This window comes from Bos indicus, chromosome 15 (assembly GCF_029378745.1).
Source record: "Bos indicus isolate NIAB-ARS_2022 breed Sahiwal x Tharparkar chromosome 15, NIAB-ARS_B.indTharparkar_mat_pri_1.0, whole genome shotgun sequence".
NCBI lineage: Eukaryota > Metazoa > Chordata > Mammalia > Artiodactyla > Bovidae > Bos > Bos indicus.
The window spans coordinates 44,044,355-44,064,698 of NC_091774.1; the positions used below are offsets into that span (position 1 = coordinate 44,044,355).

At 49.1% G+C, this 20,344-nt stretch overlaps 2 protein-coding genes across 4 annotated transcripts; one reads left to right on the forward strand and one right to left on the reverse strand.

Moving 5' to 3' along the window:
• Positions 1 to 503: 503 nt before the first annotated feature.
• C15H11orf16 (chromosome 15 C11orf16 homolog) lies at positions 504 to 10,474 on the forward strand. Of its 3 annotated transcripts, none has more exons than XM_019975693.2 (8): positions 504 to 611; positions 975 to 1,122; positions 1,248 to 1,431; positions 2,791 to 2,947; positions 4,937 to 5,171; positions 5,800 to 6,459; positions 9,420 to 9,638; positions 10,125 to 10,474. In XM_019975693.2, the coding sequence occupies exons 3-8, from the start codon at positions 1,265 to 1,267 to the stop codon at positions 10,130 to 10,132; spliced, it is 1,446 nt and encodes a 481-aa protein (XP_019831252.2). In that variant the 5' UTR covers positions 504 to 611; positions 975 to 1,122; positions 1,248 to 1,264; the 3' UTR covers positions 10,133 to 10,474. The 3 variants fall into 3 exon arrangements, with proteins under 3 accessions (XP_019831252.2, XP_019831253.2, XP_070659802.1); XM_019975694.2 differs by having other exon boundaries at positions 551 to 611; positions 962 to 1,122; XM_070803701.1 differs by lacking the exon at positions 504 to 611 and adding an exon at positions 669 to 793.
• Positions 10,458 to 18,020, reverse strand: AKIP1 (A-kinase interacting protein 1). Its single transcript, XM_070803702.1, has 6 exons — positions 17,943 to 18,020; positions 17,504 to 17,731; positions 16,950 to 17,030; positions 14,570 to 14,674; positions 12,624 to 12,695; positions 10,458 to 10,894 (listed from the first exon to the last, which is right to left on the reverse strand). Exons 2-6 carry the CDS (start codon positions 17,723 to 17,725, stop codon positions 10,751 to 10,753), a joined length of 624 nt encoding a protein of 207 aa, XP_070659803.1. The 5' UTR covers positions 17,726 to 17,731; positions 17,943 to 18,020; the 3' UTR covers positions 10,458 to 10,750.
• Positions 18,021 to 20,344: the final 2,324 nt, after the last annotated feature.

Consider the following 20,344-nt stretch of genomic DNA (forward strand, 5'->3'; position numbering starts at 1 on the left):
AGAGCGAACTCTGGACTTCTGTTCCTTTGGTCCCACTGTCCACTCCCACCACCCAAAGTTATCACCACACACCTGTTTCTCAGCAGTCCTGTCTCCTTCAGACAAACGTGCTCACAGTTTTGGTTATTTCATTTTAAACTACAAATTCTATCTTAGAGTCCTTAAGCCAACCGGTGGGTTCCCTCCACTCCAGCCTCCTGCCCACAGTGGAGAAAGGCAGATCAACAGCCTTGAGACTCTGTGGGGTCAGACCCCTCCTTCCCAAGACTCTCCTAGATCCAGGAGGGTGTCCCACCGCCACTGACTCTTTCAGCAGTGGAGAAGCATAGCTTTTGGGAACTGATGCTACACTGGCCCTTCTCCTCAACACCACCTGTCAACACCACTCCCCAGAAAGGCAGTGAATAACCAACTCCCTACCCTCTCTTCCCGCCCATGCTGCCCAGGGCCCCAGTCACCCCTCCGCACATGCTCAGTACACTCCCTCTGGCCCAGCTGGCTGTATCCATGGCAACATGCTTGGCAACCAGGAGTCGGTTGGGCTGAGGCCGTGAACTCCTAACCGTCTGAAGGGACAGAGGCTGAGGTGGAGGAGTCTGGCTGGGGCTGTGGTGAGTACTCTTGGGGTCAGAAGCATGGGCTTGGGCAGGAGCACACCCAACAGGGCCAAGCTGGGCTGGGCCAGCCGAGTGTGATCTCGGGCCCTGGGTAGCAGCTGTCGCCTCTGAGCACATCTTCGGAGGCCACCGCCCTGGGCTCTCAGCTCGGTCGAGTTAGTCCCCCAGGTGACCAGGTTAGGAGGAGGGAAGTCTGTGGCTTGGGTTAGGGGTCAGTTTGTCATCAAGGGCTGGGATTTGTAAAAGGAAGTATGTAAACCCCCGAAGTCCCAACAACTGGGGTGGAGGTGGGGGGTGGGTAAACAAAACTAACGTATATTGATTGAGCTACTTAAAGATGCCAGGTGCTTTCCACAGATAATCTCCAGGGCGTTAACTGACGCACCCAGGTGAAGTGAGCACGCAGCCAGCAGGCGGTGAAGGACTTCCAGCTGGGTTTCTCTGAAGTCACAGCTCTTGCTCTTTCAACCCTCCCCTATTTCCTGGGCGGAGTCTCCCCGGGCAGGTGATGATTCTGGGGACACCCTGCGCGTGGTGGGAGCGGTGGGGCCGCGGAGAGGCGGCCGCGAGCCAGGCGGCCTCTGCTGGGCTGTGGGCTGCAATTCAGGTAATAGAGCCGCTGGTTCTCAGGTGTTTTCGCGAGGTCTATGGACTCCTCCGCGCGGCCTGGGACGCCTTTGCCCAAATACTGCAGCGTGGCCACGACCCTGAAGGCCCCTGCCTGGGCCGGCACTGCTCCTCCCTGGGACCTCTCCTTCACCTGCCCCCTCGCCTGCAGAGCACCCTGGCTGACCCGGCACAGCCTCCTCACCAGGTACCCATCTGTGCTTCCTTTTTCCTCTCTGTTCTTGGCTCAAAATGGTGGGAGACACGATGGCCCAGGATGGAGAGGACTTGCTTCCTGGGAAGGCCGAAAGACTTCCTTACTGGTGTGGGCTGAGTTCCTTGGGTTATTATAATCCCCCCAACTCTACTCACAATAAATAAATAAGTAAATACATAGAGACTTGCCTGGAGGTCCAGTGTTTAGGACTCCAGGATTCTACTGCAGGGAACACAGGTTCGATCCGTGGTTGGGGAACTAAGATCCTGCATGCCTCCATGTGCAGCCAAAATATAAATAAACTCTAACCCCAGTGACAAGGGCTGACCTGGCTTTTGTCCTGCCTTGTAGTGGAGGGGCTGATGTCAGAGTTGATATGTGTGGGAGAAGGCAGGCATCACCAGTTATAAAAGTGCTGGCTCATTTTATCATCTTCTCTGCAACTTGCCCTGGCACTATATGAGGGAATTAGGTGAGGTCGCCCGATCCCTCCTCAGGTTCCCTCAGTTGTCCTAGCTTTTTGTGAATGGTACCCAAAGTTAGCTATCTACAGTGTGAATACTAGAGGGGAAGGGAACCTCAGCCGATAAGCACATACAAATCGTGTATAAGTCCCATGCTATTCAAGTCAGTCTGCCCAGGTCTGAGCCCTATAGCCCCCTTTCTTGTTTCACCCATGTGGACCATTTCCCTTCAAAGCCAGAGTTTGAACAGTCCTGTATCCTGGCTTGCCCACAAAATAAATATGTTTTTGTTTTTTTTTTTCGGAAAACCAAAACCTGACTCAACAATTCCCTATGGCTTGGTTTTGTCTACCAGAGTTCCCAGAACCAGCTTCTCCTTTTTTCTGTCCCTCAGCCTCTTACTCAGCCCCTGTGCTTCCCCCGCTCAGACACTTCCTCCTCTCTTCCGACTCCATGGTGCTCAGCCTCTTTGCAGTTTTGCTCCTTTGTCATCACCATCCAAGCCTCCACACCTTATCCTGGAATCCCGCACACCACCTCAGGATCTCCCTTCCTGGAAGAACACTTTCCTGGCCTGCTATCTAGTCTCAGAACCAGTTAATCTGGCCGTCCCGTTATATATCAAGGCTGATCCCATTCTGATTACCTTGAAACAATTCCCAGGCCTTAAACAGTGATTCCCTTCACTCTCCTCTCCTTCCTCTTCCAGCAATTTACCTTATCGGAAGTCACAGATTGCCACTCTTAACACGGGCTTCTGTTCCATATTGCCTTAACTGTCAAGTTCACCCCATGGTTCTGCTCAGACCTAACTTTGAAATGTGTTTCTTGATGGTTTTAGGGCTTGCTTTTCTCTGCTTCCCTAATTCCATTTGTTTTCCCCCAGATATGCATCTTACTACCCTTGTCTCCACATTGCTGACCCAGCATGGCAGGGGCCTGGCTGGCTGGGAAGAGTTGGAGAGGCTGCTGACACATGGGTCCTGGCAAGAAGGGAACCAGATGGCTTTTATTACAGGGCTCAGATAAAGGCTGCTCCAGAGGCAAGTCCCTCAGTCCCCATGTATCCCCATATGCTCCTCTGGGTGGCCCTGTCATACCTGATATGCCTCAGCTGTTCAGTGTCTTAAATAAGCACAGATCTTCCATGGCCAGGATGTGGAGGTGAAAATGTCATGTCAGTGAGTGCATCAGTTTGCTGCTGCTGCTGAATCACTTCAGTCGTGTCCGACTCTGTGCGACCCCATAGACGGCAGCCCACCAGACTCCCCCATCCCTGGGATTCTCCAGGCAAGAACACTGGAGTGGGTTGCCATTTCCTTCTCCAGTGCATGAAAGTGGAAAGTGAAAGTGAAGTTGCTCAGTCGTGTCTGATCCTCTGCGACCCCATGGACTGCAGCCTTCCAGGCTCCTCCATCCATGGGATTTTCCAGGCAAGAGTACTGGAGTGGGGTGCCATTGCCTTCTCCAATCAGTTTGCTAGGGCTACATAACAAAGTGGCACAAACTGAGTGGCTTTAACAATAGAAATTGATTCTTTCAGTTCTGGAGAGAACCAGGTGTGGGCAGGGGTGGTGATTCTGAGGGCTCTGGGGGAGGATCTGTTCCGTGCACCTCTCCCAGCTTCTGGTGGTTTGCTGGCAATCTTTGAAGTCCCTTGGCTTGTAGAAGCATCCCCCCGCACTTGGTCTTCATCTTCACTTGCTGTTCTCCCTGGGCTCATGTCTGTGTTCAAATTTCCCCTTTTTATAAGGACACCAGTCATTGGGTTAGGGGCCCACTCTACTCAGTCATCCTCAGTGTGACTTTGTCTTAAGTCATTTAGACTAAAGTATGACACATTTTGAGGTCCTAGGGGCTAGGACATCAACATGAATTTTGGGGGGACATAATTCAACCCGTAACCGTGAAGAAAATGTACAGTAAAAGCACTTTGTTCAGGAAGATTCGGTGTGTGGAGTTATGAGCACCAGCCTAAGGGAAAGAGGAACCAACCCTGTATACCTCATGTGCGCCTGTGTCCTTCCACATGGGAGCACAGTCCCTGTGTGCTGGGGCCAGGCCTGGGCTTTACTTTGCTGACTGCTTGCTTCATTGGGATTTTCCTCTTTCTTTTCAGAGTCAGACTTTGCGGGTCCATAGAGGGAAAACTGTTGTGATTTATAAAAAAAAGTGTTATAGAATTTCCAATCAAAAGTCATTTTGTCATTTTCCAGTAACTAATATGTGAGTTCAAATGAAATATCAGCAGGAGTTTGCTCAAATATAGATTCTATCTGCTGCTGCTGCTGCTGCTGCTAAGTTGCTTCAGTCGTGTCCGACTCTGTGCGACCCCATAGACGGCAGCCCACCAGGCTCCCCCGTCCCTGGGATTCTCCAGGCAAGAACACTGGAGTCTAGTGACTAGATAAAAGTTAATTTGTAACCACACTTTATCGCTCTTCAAAAATCATACTGAGTTCTCCAAACAGCTTGTTCTTTTAATTAGCTCAGTATTCCTCCTGCCCTCCCTGTCAGGCCGCTGGTTCCTTCCTCGGCCCCGGCCCCGCCTCCCCTCATGGACATGCAGGCAGTGCACAGGGCTGCCTTTGCCTGGCAGGGCCTGTGATTGATACCCTACCCGCGGCTGGTCCAGGACACGGGGACAACGCTTCCTGGGAGGGCTGGGAGAACTCTTCCTGGGGTGCTTTGGGAAAGATGGAGAGGACCCAGTTTACTCCTGTGAATTGCAGACCAAAAATAAAGATAGGAGAAAAGAAAAACAGGAAAAGAAAGAGCACGGGAAGGGAAAGGCAGGAAGTGATAAACAAGAGTTGCCACAGCAAGAAGCAGAGGGAGAGCCTCTGCCTCATAGCCGGCCTGTCCCTGCGGTAATGGGCTCCAGCAGCACCTGGCCTGGCCCCTTCCCTAGCTGGCCCCTGCTGTGTGGGAGGGAGCCCCTCAGCCTGGCTTTGGGCATTGTAGGGAACCATGAAGCTCCCTGTAGTACTTCCTAAGGCCAGGTATTATTCTGAATATTTTCCTTCCCACAGCTGGAGAGGCAAGGGGTCCTGCTGGTGGAATTTGAGGCTCCCCTTGCGACAGGCCCAGAGCTGCCAGCCCAGCGGCAGAGCGTGGTCTTAGAGGAAGATGTCATTCAGTTCTCGCCAACCATGGAATTCTCACTGCGACCTGGGGACAAGGTGCTGGCACCCTGGGGCCCTGACCAACAACGCTATGGCCCTGGCACTGTTCTGTTGGGCTTGGAGGCGGGAGACCTCCAGAGAGGTAAGGGAGCTGCTCTGGGGCTCCCCGGGAGCCAGGCTGGTGATCAGGCTGAGGAAAGAGCAAAGCGGCTGTCTCTACAGCTTAGGGGTCTTAGGGGCTTGAGGAAATCCTTACCCTTTCACTTGCAGCTTCATCCTGAGGGTGGCCACAGATAGACAAATCATATTTTTCCAATTATAAAATATTTGTTATCAGGGCAAAATCACCCAAGGCTACTATGTCTATGTTGGTTACCTGACCTATGGTGTGGTGAGGTTGTCCAGAGGTCACACCTGTACTCGGTCCCCCACCATGTCATCCAGGCACGGATACAGTGTCCCCTTGTGTGGGGCCCGCCAGGCAGCATCATTGTAATTCAAACCACAAAGGAGGCTTCTCCTCCCCTCCCCCTACCTGAGGAGGCATTGGGTTTTGATGAGAAAACTGAGACATGGAGGCACAGGACGGGGAGGTAAACATGGGGCAGGTGAGGGACGTCCCTGGCAGGCTTTGCAGGGAGAGGTGTATGTGAGACAGCAGGCAAAGCTGAGGGGCTGTGCTGAGGCTTTGCTTCTGGGGAGAGGAGAACCTTTACCCTTGATGTAGAAGAGGCGGTTGTAACAAAATGTTGCCCTTCTCTGTTACATAGCATCCCGGAAAGAAGAAGAAATTACTGTTCATTTCTGGAATGGCAGGACAGCTCCAGTGCCTCTCAGAGGGGTCCAGTGGGTGCCCCCAGCTGTCTGGAAGAAGGCTGTGGACGGGCTGCATAAGCCTTTCGCCAGGCAGCACCCCAGGCCCCTCCTCTGGGCCCCTTGCTGCTCTCTGGTGGGGCCGGTCACTGGATTTGTCACCAGCGGGCTTCCTTTGAGCCCTCCATTCCTGTGTGCTCCCTGCTACCCACATGCCGGCTGCCGGCTGCCGGTCCAGGGCTGCCTCTGCTGCTGCCCCCTGGCTGGACCCACATGGTGGCCTCCAATCAGGACCTCGGGGGTTGCAGCCAGAGAACCTCCAGAAGCGGAGCTGAAGCCCACAGCCCAGCTTTTGCCCCTGGAGAATCCTGAGGAGGAAGAAGTGGCAGTGCAGGCTCCCGCGGCTGTTTCCTCCTCCTCCACCTCCTCCTCTTCTGAAGACGAGGATTTGGAGAATGAGCTGGAGATGGGCCCCCCTCAGAGGCTGCTGGTGGACAGCACAGTCAACACGGACCCCATCCTTCTCGAGAAGTCTCCGAGGAAGCAGGGTGGCCTCTGCCAGCCCGAGTGGAGGTACTGGAGGAGAAATGGGCCTGAGCCGTACCCAGGGAAGCCAGGTAGGCCTTTTCCTAGGGTGGGGCTGAGGCCCCTGCTCCCTTCCCCTCTGCAACCCCCTCCTTGGGTGGGGGTGGTCTCTCAGGAATCCGATACACTTGTCTGCTGTGATGGAACTGGAAGTAACACTGGGGGGTGTGGTCATGTTGAAGGGGGGCTGTGATAAGAGGGAAGTAGTGGGCTTTATTGATTAAATGGAAACCTAACAAGAAAGGATGAGCCGATCTTGGTGCTAAGCTTTGCATCCCTATTTGACAACTGTCCTTTCTTTCTTCACTAGTCTACTGGGAGGACACTGCCATTGTCCGTTTCTACCCTCCCCTCCTTCACTTTCCTTGGAGGCTGTGATTTTTCTCTACACGTGCAGTCAGAATGCCTCCACGTATTGATTAGAGTCTTCAAGACCCTGAGAACTCAGAAACGTCTTTAAACATTGGTCATCAGACCCTACTCTTCATATGAGCCCCTGAGGAAGTCAGAGTGGGAAGAACCGGGCGCAGCCTTAATCATCTCACTCTGCCATGGAAAGGGGAGGCAGGGTCACTGTTGGCAATCTGCAGCCACTCCCGAACTTCTTTACCCCAGCAAAGACCTGTGTGACATGCCCTCGTAGGCTTAGGGTAGCGTGTCACTGATAATGCCTCGTGCCATGTGATCTAAATTCCCAATGTGGCCCAGAAAGAGCAGATACCTAAGGCAGCTGGCAGAGCTTTATGAAGGAGATGGCTTGCCCTAGCCAGCCCTCGGAGAAGGCAATGGCACCCCACTCCAGTACTCTTGCCTGGAAAATCCTATGGACAGAGGAGCCTGATGGGCTGCAGTCCATGGGGTTGCTAAGAGTTGGATACAACTGAGCCACTTCACTTTTACTTTTCACTTTCATGCACTGGAGAAGGAAATGGCAACCCACTCCAGTGTTCTTTTCTGGAGAATCCCAGGGACAGAGGAGCCTGGTGGGCTGCCATCTATGGGGTCACACAGAGTCAGACACGACTGAAGCGACTTAGCAGCAGCAGCAGCCAGCCCTAGACTAGTCTAACCCTAATTCAACCTTCAGTGAACTAAATGAACATTGAACCTGGGGCAGGGATACTGAAGGTTAAAGAATACCACTGCTAAGGGTATAAGGATCTGTAGACACTGCCCACTCGGGGACTCACTGAGTCCCCATTTGAAGCCATTGCCAGGATATCTGCTTAGTCAGGACCTCTCAACCCACAGGGATTTCAGTCTTGCTCCAGGCATAAGGACTTTATTAGTCTTTCATTCCAGGAAGCTGAGAAATTGTTTCCACAGTGAGAAACTTTCTTGGTGACTCCTCTGGGTCCCTGGCCTTTGGAGTGGGCAGGGATAGACATATTAGTTGCTGATTTGTTTCTGTTTGGCTGTGTTGGGTCTTAGTTGTGGCACCCAGGGTCTTCATCGTGTCATGTAGGATCTTTCCTGGTGCAGCACATGGACTCTCTAGTTGTGGTACATGGGCACCCTGCAGCATGTGGGATCTTAGTTCCCCAACCAGGGATTGAACTCAGATCCCCTGCATTGCAAGATGGATTCTTAACCACTGGACCACCAGAGAAGTCCCAACTGCTGTTGTATTTTATATGATGGTTTCTTCCTTAGATTTCAAGGTGTGGGACCTTTCCCCCATGTCTGAGAGGGAATAACTAGAGGGACAGGAATCTAGCTATGACCAGTGGAGCTTTTCCTCCACTCTCTAAGAGGACACTTTGTATAGAAAATGTCAAGATAGGGCGGGGAGAGCTTCCTGGATGTCTTTCCTCGCAGTGAAAGGCCTTGGCAGAAGTGCTTGGAAACAGGTTTCTACAGGTGTGTCCTCTAACAAGTAATAATATAAACAAAATAGTGCCCAAATCTAGAGTTTTCAAGTTAAATTCTCCATGGCTTCCACTGCCTCCTGCTTCAGCACAGACTAGGGAAAGAAAAGCTTTATCTAGCCAGAGGGAGTAGCCTGTGGGGAGCGACTGAGATAGGATTAGGCCCTGCCTCATGGAGAGGCAGGCCAGTGGGGTAACCAGAGGGCCATGGTGCGCAGACCTGCCCTGGCTCCAGGCCTGCATTCCCATGGCCTGCTCCATGGCATTCTATCCAGACTGTTCCAAACCCAACTGAGTCCAGACCAATCTTTCCTGGCCCCAAGGTACACTGCTTTTATCTTCCACCCAACCGGCTACACCTACGTTCAGCCTCTCTCCCCATTACCATATTTAAACAGATCCTCTCTAAAGTACTCTGCGTCCCCAAATAAAGTCTAATGATTGGCCATAAAGAGAGTATCTTCAGGTACTTGGCCTGGCTTTCCTCTAGGTTATTGGACCATTTGTTATGCTCCAGGCAAAGGTTAATTCTTGGAGTGGAACCATGATAATCAGTGAGCCTGCCCTCTGCCAAGTCCCACACCTGCACTCAAAGCTATGGAGAATAAGCCTGGATGGGGTGTGGAGAAAGGGCCCGTCACCAGCCCTTGTCCCAGACAGACGCTGTGCCTCACTAACCAGTGAGATGAAGCGTGTAAAAGGACACGTGTGCCGGGCTGGAAACCATGGCAAACACCAGAGGTTTTCTTTTCTCCCTTCCAGATCTTGTTCCCTTCTAAGAAAATGTGCTGCTTTGCTTCTCCTAATTGTGCTTGAGTGCCACCAAGAACTGATGCTTGCCAGTCTGGTCTGAGGCTCTGCCCACTAAGGATCCTCTTGTATGGGTCCCCGCCTGCCACACTTTTCGCTCCTTTTAGTTACAGGCTGAGAGGTTACTGTCTGATCCTAACAAACCTGGGGGCAGGATTCCTGCCAGCAGACATGCTGCTCTCCACCCTTGCTTACAACTGAAACAGGGTTCAGAGTTAAGGGATTCTGTGATCCATGATTTAATCCTACCCAAGTCGTCAAGACTAACCCCATCAAAATGGTAGCATATTCAACTAACTGAATTTTGGGTTCAGGAATAAGACTTTGCAGCACCCAGAAAGATGAGAAGAGCAACAGACAACAGAGAGAGAAACCTGCTGCAGCGGGGAGTCCTAGAGAGCTGGCCCTGAACGTCACTGGCATGAAGCCGCTGCAGATCCTGCCCAAAGAAGCCGGACACAGAAAACTGAGTCAGGGTACTGCTGCACATCAGCGGGGCCAGAACTCCGAGACTAAAAGCCCCAAGGATCAAGGTAGAGCAGAATGGCTGCAAAGGGGCTTCTGAAGGGCTCTCTCCAGGGTTCTTTGATCTTTTGGAGTCACACCCACAATCTTGCATATGATTTCAGAAGGTTTGCAGAACCCACAGATTTCCTCACTGGCTTCTTGGGTGTGTAAGGATCCCTGTTTAAGTGACCCTCTACCTGGTGATGGTGGGTATGGGTCTGCTTTACTAGGCCTCTGTCCATGAGTCTGCTCTTCACTAGGAATGCTAAGACAGCTCTACTTAAAACTTTGTTTTCATCATATGAAATACTGGCCTTTTTTCTGAGGCAAAACTTACATTCAAAACGAGGTGAAGTCCTAGGCAGTTAAACTGAAATGCAACGATACTGTTGGCGTGCGAGCTTAAAGACACTTAGGACACAGCAGTGACTTCATAATTTTAAGGATCAAAAGTCACTGATTTTTAAAGTCAGCATAAGACTCTCAGTGTTGGTTTTTTTTTCGTCTTATAGGAAGCTAAAGAGTAGAGGTGGTAACCTGAGGAGGAGCTACAGAGTGGCTGACAAGGCACTCTTCAACGGAAATGGCACAGTGAGCCCACAGATCACAGTCCAGTAAGCAGCAGCATCTTCACCTGTCCTGAGGAGCACAGGAGTGAGGAGCCCAGGGCTCCCTGCCAGGGGCCGGGTAAGACCTGCTTAAGGATGCCTCTTCCACAGAAGCTACAGAACATGGTTGGCCTGCTTTGGGCAAACGTGTCCACAGCCTCTCTGTTATCTTTTCATAAAGCCTCAACTGTACAAGAGCGACGTTTTGTTTCCCTTCTTAATGCCAATAAAAAGGAATTTTCTTCATTTTCAAATCTCTCCCTTTATTGTCATAATTAACCTTTGCTTGGAAAGCAAGCTGTAAAAACTATTCAGACAGTATCATTACATTATTACTTTCAGGCAGAAGAGGGTGAAGGGACTTTCAAGTTAAAATAGGCACTGAAACAGACACAGTCCAGTTCCTAGGAAGGCTGACCCTCACAGTCAGCACTAAAGGCAGGATTAATGTGTACATATTAAGAATATACAGTAGCTTTATTCTTCTTGATACTCAGAAAAAGGTGATGTGATGCCTGTGACGGTCCACTTCATATGGGGAAGACCAAGTCCACACTTTGTCCGGAATCAACTGCTACGATGTGAGTCTTTTTGGTCAAGTCATCTGCACCCACAGTGACGGAATAGGTCCCTGGATAGACTTCTATGTAGAGGTCCTTAGAGATGTTCTCAGCCTGGAAGGAAAAGCAGATGTACCAGTTTAGAGGTTTTATGTCCTGCTGCTGTCAGAGCACCCTGTGTGTGATGCAGTGAGAGGCGCTAAGGTGGGAGACGGAGGTTCTGCTTTCTACACCTGACTTGGCCACATAACAGGACTGCCCTTCAGGCCAGTCTCACCCACTCTTTATGCTTTTATTTCTAAAATTAGCTCACAAGAATGTATGTGAAAATGCTGAGTTGTTGCAGGAACATGAAGAATCATAAAAGGACACACTGGCTAGAGTGTAAAGTTAAGAATCAGGTGGAGGGAAAGGCTAATGACCATTGCTTTGGGGCTCAAAAGTAGGCAGTGGCACCTGTTAGCACAGACCAGCAGCAATGGCGAGGCACTGCAGGATGATGCAAAGCATTCTTTTTAGGTGTGCTTTGCTAAATTCATTATTAGGATGAAACATTTCTCCTAAAGCTGAGACTATGAATAGATTCCATTTTGTCATGCAGCAAGTCAGCTGGCTGGCTAATGTCCTCCCTTGGAGGGCTGGTTCTCCCATACAGATGGTCCTTGACTTACAACAATCTGACTCATTCTTTTTTTTTTTTTTTTACCATAATGTGAATGTGATATGCATTCAGCAGAAACCGTACTTCCAATTTTGATCTTTTTGCAGGCTAGTGTGATGCTGTGCCAGCAGTGAGAGATCTCCCAGTCAGCTGTGCAATCCGAGAGTAAACAACTGATACACTTATAACCATTCTGTACCCATACAACCAGTCTCCTTTTCACTTTCAGTGCAGCATTTGATAAATTACATGAATTATTCAAAACTTAACTATAAAGTAGGTTTTGTGTTAGATGATTTTGCCCAACTGAGGGTATATAAGTTGGGTATATAAGTGTATATAAATGTATATACACTTATATACCAAGGGTATATAAGTGTTCTGTGCATGTTTAAGGAAGGCAAGGCGAAACTATGACTTTCAGCAGCTTAGGGATATTAAGTACACTTTCGATTATGGTATTTTCAACTTATGGATTTATCAAAACCAGCCAGTGTTGGAGGCATCTAAGCCTAACAACTTGTACTAGAAGCAGAATAGTCTTAGTTGCTACTAAGTCTAGTATATTCTGAATCCAGGCTAGGAGTACACTGTAGACCAACAAAAATTAAACTATTACTACAACATACAGGGGTTCCACTCCTCAGAATTCAGCCCTTCCAAGTTCCAGAAGATTCCCTGGGTTCATGAACAAATGAGTATTTTACCCTGAAAAACTCATCACTGTATGTTTTCACATAGAAACATTTGTGGAAAATAGGCACAAACTCCTTTAAATGTTTTGGAACCCGATCTAGCTGAATGTATATGTTTCAGAATTTCAGCCATGGTTTTCACTTCATAAGCAGGGGGCCAGGCCCCTCCCGCTGCTTAAACAGATGGTGACATTCCAGCAGGGCCCAGCTGAGCTGTAGGAATGGAGTTATGAATGCTCTGCATTCTTTCCAACCACAACTATGAGTTGAGGCACAAACGCTATCTCTGAAATTTCAAGGGAAGGAAGGATACCAAGAAAATATAATTTTACAGTGAACTAAAATGCTGCACACTTTCCCCTAAGATAAAAATATCCCAACTTAAAAATAATATGGATCTAACACAAAGAACCCTGTTGTAACCCAGTCAGCTGATTCATGGACGGCAGTGGTGGGGAAGCCGGTGCCCTGGAAGTTCGGTACTCACAGACTGGGGTGCCTTCAGCACACACTCTGACGCCCGATGCATGCCTCCAACACTAAGGCCTGCGTCTTTTCTCTGAAGAGAGAGGTAGAAACACTGATGAGGGCCCGAACTTCGACTTCTGGATGGTAGAAATTTTTTCCAGCTTAATGAGGAACTAACAATTGTGCTGTCACTGTTTTCCAAGTTGTCACTAAGATCTTAAGGCTTTTAGTGATTTCTGTCATGTACTTCTAGTCAGATGTTTACCATCATTACCTTTTATCCTTACATGGGCTTTGGAGAAAGACAGACCTGAGTTTGAATCCTATGCTGCTGCTGCTAAGTCGCTTCAGTCGTGTCCGACTCTGTGCGACCCCGTGCGACCCCATAGACGGCAGCCCACCAGGCTCCCCCGTCCCTGGGATTCTCCAGGCAAGAACACTGGAGTGGGTTGCCATTTCCTTCTCCAAGGCATGAAAGTGAAAAGTGAAAGTGAAGTCACTCAGTCGTGTCCGACTCTTATCGACCCCATGGACTGCAGCCTTCCAGGCTCCTCTGTCCATGGGATTTTCCAGGCGAGAGTACTGGAGTGGGTTGCCATTGCCTTCTCCTATACCTGCCATTTATTGAGAGGGACAGATTAATATCTCTTAAGTCTTGATTTCCAGCCTATAACCTGGGGACACTAGACTGTAGGAAGATTTAAAGTGCAAAAGTGATTGACGTTTAACAGGCTTTCAGAAAACAGAATTCTCTTCTGTGCTTCTCCCAGCAGTGGCAGTATTAGAGAGGAAGAGACTGAACTGAGAAAGTCAATTTCTCTTAGAGTCATCAACTTACATTTTATAGGAAGGGGAGGCTGCTGCTGCTGCTAAGTCGCTTCAGTCGTGTCTGATTCTGTGCGACCCCATAGACGGCAGCCCACCAGGCTCCCCCGTCCCTGGGATTCTCCAGGCAAGAACACTGGAGTGGGTTGCCATTTCCCTCTCCAATGCATGAAAGTGAAAAGTGAAAATGAAGTGGCTCAGTCGTGTCCGACTCTTAGCGACCCCATGGATTGTAGCCTACCAGGCGCCACCATCCATGGGGTTTTCCAGGCAAGAGTACTGGAGTGGGGTGCCATTTCCTGCTCCAGATAGGAAGGGAGGGGAGGGATACAAATGACTCTTGCCCATGTGTAAGCTCTTACAGGGGCCTGGGTGGGGCCAGAAATGGGAGCCCTGGATCCAGGCCTTGGTGCTGCCACTCGCACCCCAGGCCAGGGAAACGGGAGGGACTTCTGGCACGCAGCCAGTCCTTGCTCATATCCCTGTGGCCACTCTCTTGTCCCTTCTCAAAACAAGGGAGTCAGGAATCCAACCTGTGGATTAGACTCTGGACTTAAGTTTGCTACCTTTGAGTATAACTAGGGGAGCTGAAAAACAAAAACAAGAAAAACCTGCTCTTCTCAGAAACAATAACAAAGGACTTCTGTTGAATTAGTTCAACAAGTAGTCTTTTAGACTTCCCAGAGTGACATGTGGTAAGACAGAGAATTCATAGTGAGAAGCCTGTAACTGTTATCTTTAGGAAAAGGATGTTGTTAAGAGACCCCCTCCTCGCACTTCCTTTTTTATAATTACCAAAGACGTGATACTTATCACTACTTTAGAGTAAAATACATGATGATTAAAAGTCTCTTTCATATCCCTAGATGTAAAAGGATATTTGAAGTGCTTTTTGTTAAGCCTGCTCAAGAATCCCTTGGCCCAGGATTGTCACTGAAGATCCTACAGTGGCATCCATCTTGTATTTTGGACAAAAACTCCTATTTCATGTTCATTGCTGTAAGTTCTCTGAGGAGAAACATTTCCACAAAGTGCTGTAGAGTCACCCAGCCACTCAATAACATGATCCAGCAGAAGCCCCAGGATGTGGGGCCTCCCAGTTTGGGAGGCTGAGGGCACAGCACAGCTGAGGGTACATACCTGACCACTCCCCGCATCAGAGCACAGGTGCAGCTCCGATGTCCCTCTGTGATAGCGGTAGACGTGGGTTGCCCCTCCTTCCTCTGGTGCAGATGAGTAATATTTCTAAAGAAGTAACGTGGAAGACATTGGGTAACCCAAGAGTCTGGTCAGATTTTCAAAAAGCACCCTGTTACTTGGGAAAATTATGGTTAAGAAGAGAGGCAAGAGAGCAAAGGTAAATTAGCTGCCCTCTCAAGAAGCCTCTAAAGTCATGTAACAAATCTTAGCCCGTGTAAAGTGGTTGCAGAGAAGGAAACTGCAGTTGGCATTACTTTGCTGCCATCTGCTGCCTCTGCAGGGCAAGAACTCTGGCAACTCAAGCTAGGTAGGCCCATGCTCTCTGCCAGGTTAAATAGTTTTCACAACATCCTCACTCTGATTTAGGCAAAATCATCCAAAGGATCAGAAAGCAGTTTTTTCCTTGTCTACTTCCTTCCTCCCGCTCCAGGTTAACCTTAGACTTGCCCTTGATAGTTACTAATGTCGAGGACATCATAAGCTTGCCTGTTTGGAACAAAGGGTAGGTACAATGTTTAAGTCAAGAGACCAAAAGAATGAGAAGCTGGGAAAAGCACATCAGGACATGAAGCTAATGATGTAACTTAGGGGCTGCTTCAAAGTTCTGAAAATGAACTCAGAACACTGTTCTTGATTCTATCTCTAGAGAGCCAAGGAGTTCTGAGGCTCCATTCTTTAATGGAGACTTGAACTGAAGCATGAACTGAAAACCAAAGTGAAGAATACCAATTTGCTAAACCTCAAACCAAAGGCAAATATTATTCCTTTTACTGAACCATGAACCAAAGTGTTTAACTTCATCACTTTATTGTAGAGCCAAAGTTAGGGAGTTTTGTAAAACCATTTCACAGAATAAGAACATAAAAATACTCTCTGAACCGTATCTTGTTGGTTGGAATCCTATTCTTGGAGTCATAAGGATTTTATAAAAGATGTAGAAACAGAGGGTTTTTTTTAAATTTTAATATTCATTATGAAATTGAAAAGCAGGACAGAAATAAGGCATTTTCTTCCTTCTGCCATAGAGACCAGCACCCTTACACCCACATAAGAATCATAAAATGTTAGGCTGGACAAGACCACAGAGTCTGTTTTAAGTCCTAGAAGACACAGAGTACCTTCCACGCAGGTGATTTTCTTCAATGTTGGCTGGTCCACCTTCAACTTTCCCTTAAAGTACTTAGAGATGACCTTAGTGTATGCTTTTGAGAAGAGTATCTTTAAAACCTTTGTTCACCCATTTTAATGAATGGGACCGAAAAATCTCATGTAGGTCCTCTATGCTACAGTTTATAGCAATTTCCTGGTGTTCATCTCTCAGTGGAAACTGAAGAAACAGACTAAAAGGGCTGGAAAGGACTTGAACATTGTCAATTTACCATGGGGAAGGTAAGGCTGAGAGAAACTAACTGGCCTAAGGCATTAGAGCCAGGAAGTGGCAGAATACAGGTTGGATTCCTGGGAGGCCACCCCTGCCATTAAGCCACATTACCTCTGATGAGGGCACTGCGTCTGTGCCACAAAAATCGGCTTTGTGGCCAACAAGTGATATGGACCCAAAGGGACGTACTTAAAAACTACATTATCAGGGACTTGGAAAAGAGATTAAAATCTAATGGAGGGATTTTGCTTCAATTTTTGCTTTGAAAACAGACTAAGTTCCAATTTAGAGTGATTCTACAGATTAAAAAATTTTTAGTTTAGTTCAAAGTTTTAAAAACTCCTTATGTTTGGTCTTACTTTGGAATTCAGCAAATAAGCACCGACCTCCCCATCTAAAAATAGTGAGGGCAGAACTTTTCTGCCTTGTTCATTGCTGTAATCTCCTAACAGCTAAAGCTGCTGCTGCTGCGTCACTTCAGTCGTGTCCGACTCTGTGCGACCCCATAGACGGCAGCCCACCAGGCTCCCCCGTCCCTGGGATTCTCCAGGCAAGAACACTGGAGTGAGTTGCCATTTCCTTCTCCAATGCATGAAAGTGAAAAGTAAAAGTTTAGTCGCTCAGTCGTGTCTGACTCTTAGCGACCCCATGGACTGCAGCCTACCAGGATCCTCCATCCATGGGATTTTCCAGGCAAGAGTACTGGAGTGGGGTGCCATTGCCTTCTCCGACAGCTAAAGCTAGGCGGTCTGTATTTGTTGAATGAACTGTAACCTGGATTTATCACCTGTTGTAAACCCTTGGCTAATTACAACCTGCCCACGAAGGCAGGACCGGGTGAGCAGATAGTGTGCAGATTCTTCCTAAATTCCACAAAAATCCACTTTGTGATCCATCAGCAGGCAGATCAGGAGCATGCTTTGGCTTACACCAACTTACCCCACACTGACTTGAAGTATAGTTCATGTATTCAGCCATTGTTCTGAAGGAAGCACTGAGGGTCGGGTGTCTGTCTTCTCTCTATTTGAATAAACGGCAAATCACAGGTGAGATCTGTATTCCCTACTGGAGAAGGAAGTCATTTTGGAAATACCTTCCTTTTTACTTTTTGAAAGGCCTCTGCAAGTTTAAATTAGTAAAATGATCTTATTGAGAAAGAATTCCATCTCTAAAAGGAATACACAGACATGCAATTTTTCCAGGACAAACGTTTGTTGGCTTTCCTCGAGTATCAGATGATAGCCTCTAAGAATTGCGTTAAAAAGTAACCAATCAGGGCCGAGCACGAGCGGTACCTAGCGGTGTCCTAAAGCTACCCAGTAAGAATCTGTCAAATGTCAAGTTTTCAAGACTTTCCGGTTCACTGTCCGGATACACAGCAGCTTCCGCCAAGCACAGGATCCCTCGGGTCCCGGTGTGTGGCGTGCCCTGGTTCTCAGCAAGCCGCTGCTGAGGGAATGAATGGGCTGGTCCACAGCAGAGGCCCTCCTCACCTTTCCTGGCAGAAGGCGCTGGGGGCTGGCTGCCGGCCCTCTTTCTCCATAGTGCCGCACCCGGGAAACGATCCCCACGCTGCCTTTGGGAAGCTCCACCGAAGGCCAGTCCACCGCCCTCCTCTTGGCCCGCTCCAGCACTTCCTGACCCAGCCTAGCCGAACGCTGCAGGGAACGTCGGTCCACCCCGTTCAGCGCCGCGGCCACCAAACAGTTCTCCATGTCTCCCTGAGAGGGAACATACACACAAACACGGGCGAGTCAGCGGAGCGCCGGACCCCGCTCCATTTCGGTCGGACCCAGAGCCTCAACCTCCCTGCCGACCACTGCCCCCGGCTAGCCCAACGCGCTCTCCAGCCGGCGCCCAGTCAGGGCCTAAGGCGTGCGCTCTCAGCCCCTCCATTTCCGTGGCCCCCTCCCCTCGCTAGAGAGCCCTCACCCAGTCGGCCTCTCAAGGCGCATGCGCTCAGTCCGCGGGCGGACTGGTTCTGAAACACCCTGCGCCGGCGCAGCAGGCCATTGGCCGGGTGGTGGTGAGGGGCGTGGCCGGTGCGAAGGAGTGTGTAGCCTGCGACCCACATGCCTTCTTGCGACTGACTTGCAGCCTCTGCGAGCCGGTTGTCCGGTTAACTGCCTGAATGCAGGGGGAGGGGTCTGGCGGCGGGCGAGTCGAGGGGACCGGTGGCGGAAGCTGTCTGTCCACCTTGTTGCAGGAACCTCTGGGTCAGGGCCTGGCCCTTAGAAACTGTCTCCACCGATTAACGCGGGGAAAGTGTTAGTAGCTCTGTCGTGTCCCACTCTTTGCGACCCCATGGGCTGTAGCCCGCCATGCTCCTCCTTTCATGGGATTTTCCAGGCAAGAATATTGGAGTGGGTGCCATTTCCTTCTCCAGGGGATCTTCCTGACCCAGGGATCGAACCCAAGTCTCCTGCATTGCAGGCAGACTTTTTATCGTCTGAGCCAAATACGTTCTAGCGGGGAACCTGATGTAAAGCCAGGTGGTCCCTTGTTGGGCTAATAAATTGTGGGGAATAAGATGCGTGCTTCCAGGCACCGTGTCTATATTTTGGGATATCGCTACTCTGAAACCTCGTTTGGTTGAGGAGATGACCAGGATAGGCCAAACATTGCTGGTGCCACAGTGGCATTTGGAGAAGGGAATCCAGCAGGCTGTGGGCTCTGGGATGGACGGCCCACAGGGCCAGGGGCACCTGCATTGTGTGTTGTTGTTCAGTCGCCAAGTTGTGTCCAAGTCTTTGTGACCCATGGACTCCAGCACGCCATGCATTGTGTTTAGGGTATCGTGACGGGGGAGCCTGGTGGGCTGCCGTCTATGGGGTCGCACAGAGTCGGACACGACTGAAGTGACTTAGCAGCAGCAGCAATCCTCTCGTGGTAGCTTCCTCACTCCTCCGGTGAAAAGTACACACTCACACCATTTTCTTAAAATTTATTTATTTATTTTTGGCTTCGCTGGGTCTTTGTGGTTATGCACGAGCTTTTCTCTAGTTGTGGCCAGCGGGGGCTACTCTTCGTTGCCTATGGGGGCTTCTTATTGTGGTGGCTTCTCTTTGTTGCAGAGCTTGGGCTCTATGGCACGTGGGCTTAGTAGTGGTGGCTGGCTCCCAGGCTTAGCTGCCCCCAACTCACACGTTTTTGAAGGCCGTTTCTAGGCATGGGAATTCACCTTTCAAGAATATCCACCAGCCCCACCTCCTCCACCCCCACCTCCGCCCCGCCCGCCACGTTTAAGTAAGGAGCTATTCATCCTTACCTTCCACTCCACGCTGCCAGTTATCTGGTAGGAGATACAAGGTCTCATTGCTAATTAATGACTTGGCTACACCACCCTGGCACGCAGCAAATCGCTGCCTCTGAGGAGGGACCAATTTAAGAGACAGGACATTCTCAGTGCTGAGCAAAGCAGTGCTGAGCATCCTCAGCAGATGGCTAGTTTAGCAGTTCTGAGTTACCAGGTGTGTATGAGGCTTTTACTACAACCCCCATCCGCCCTTTTGTTCATTTCCTGGTTTCCTCTTCCAGAACAAAATTGAATGAAAATCTGCATTATCCATGGGATAGGTTTCATTGTGGGAGTTTTCTGAAACTTTATCTCAGTAAGTGTTTATCAGGTACCTCTTTTAGGACATAGTGGTTATATGCACAGAGTCTTTACTATCCAGTCTATAGAGCTGAGTTTGAATTCAGACTCTGCCACTTTTTTGTTGTGTGATTTGGGGCAAACAAATTATTGATAACTTCTTTGAGCTTCACTTTTCCTCATCTCTATACTAGAGAACAGCAACAGTACCAATTGCCATAGACTGTGAGCTTGAGGACAGGGAACGTATCTGTCTTGTTTACTAAGTTTATAGTGAATCTAGTATTTCTCCCTCACAGAAGAGGCTGAAAATAAGACTGAATGCATGAATAGGGCTGCTGTAAGGATTTTGTGAGAAAATTCCTATATAATGCTAAGCACAATGCCTTGTCAAGAATAAGTACTCCATCGATGTAGCATTATGTGCCAGGTGCCATCCTAGGAGTGGCTGAGAATACAAAATACAAAGGAGAATTAAAAAGAGATGCACATAAAATCTGTAAGGCTAGAAACAAAATATTAAGATTTTGTTCATAAGCTGTTTGCCAAAAGATTGATCCAGATAAAGTGAACGAATAAATATTGTTCAGCTGGAGGATCAAGAAAGGGTTCATAGGAAGGAAGCATTTGAGCTGAGCCTTGAAGGATGACCTAGGAATTAATGGGAAGGGGTAGTTAAGATACCTGTTATCTGTTCTCATAATGACTGTAGTTAGGGATGAGATACAATTCCCAGAAA

Coding starts and splice junctions, on each gene's coding strand:
- C15H11orf16 (XM_019975693.2), top strand. CDS start 1,265: ATGGACTCCTCCGCGCGGCCTGGGACGCCTTTGCCCAAATACTGCAGC. Junction 2,948..4,936: donor AGATAAAGGCTGCTCCAGAG/GCAAGTCCCTCA, acceptor TCCTTCCCACAG/CTGGAGAGGCAAGGGGTCCT. Junction 5,172..5,799: donor GGCGGGAGACCTCCAGAGAG/GTAAGGGAGCTG, acceptor TCTGTTACATAG/CATCCCGGAAAGAAGAAGAA.
- AKIP1 (XM_070803702.1), bottom strand. CDS start 17,725: ATGGAGAACTGTTTGGTGGCCGCGGCGCTGAACGGGGTGGACCGACGT. Junction 17,031..17,503: donor AGCGCCTTCTGCCAGGAAAG/GTGAGGAGGGCC, acceptor TTATTCAAATAG/AGAGAAGACAGACACCCGAC. Junction 12,696..14,569: donor CTGATGCGGGGAGTGGTCAG/GTATGTACCCTC, acceptor CTCTCTCTTCAG/AGAAAAGACGCAGGCCTTAG.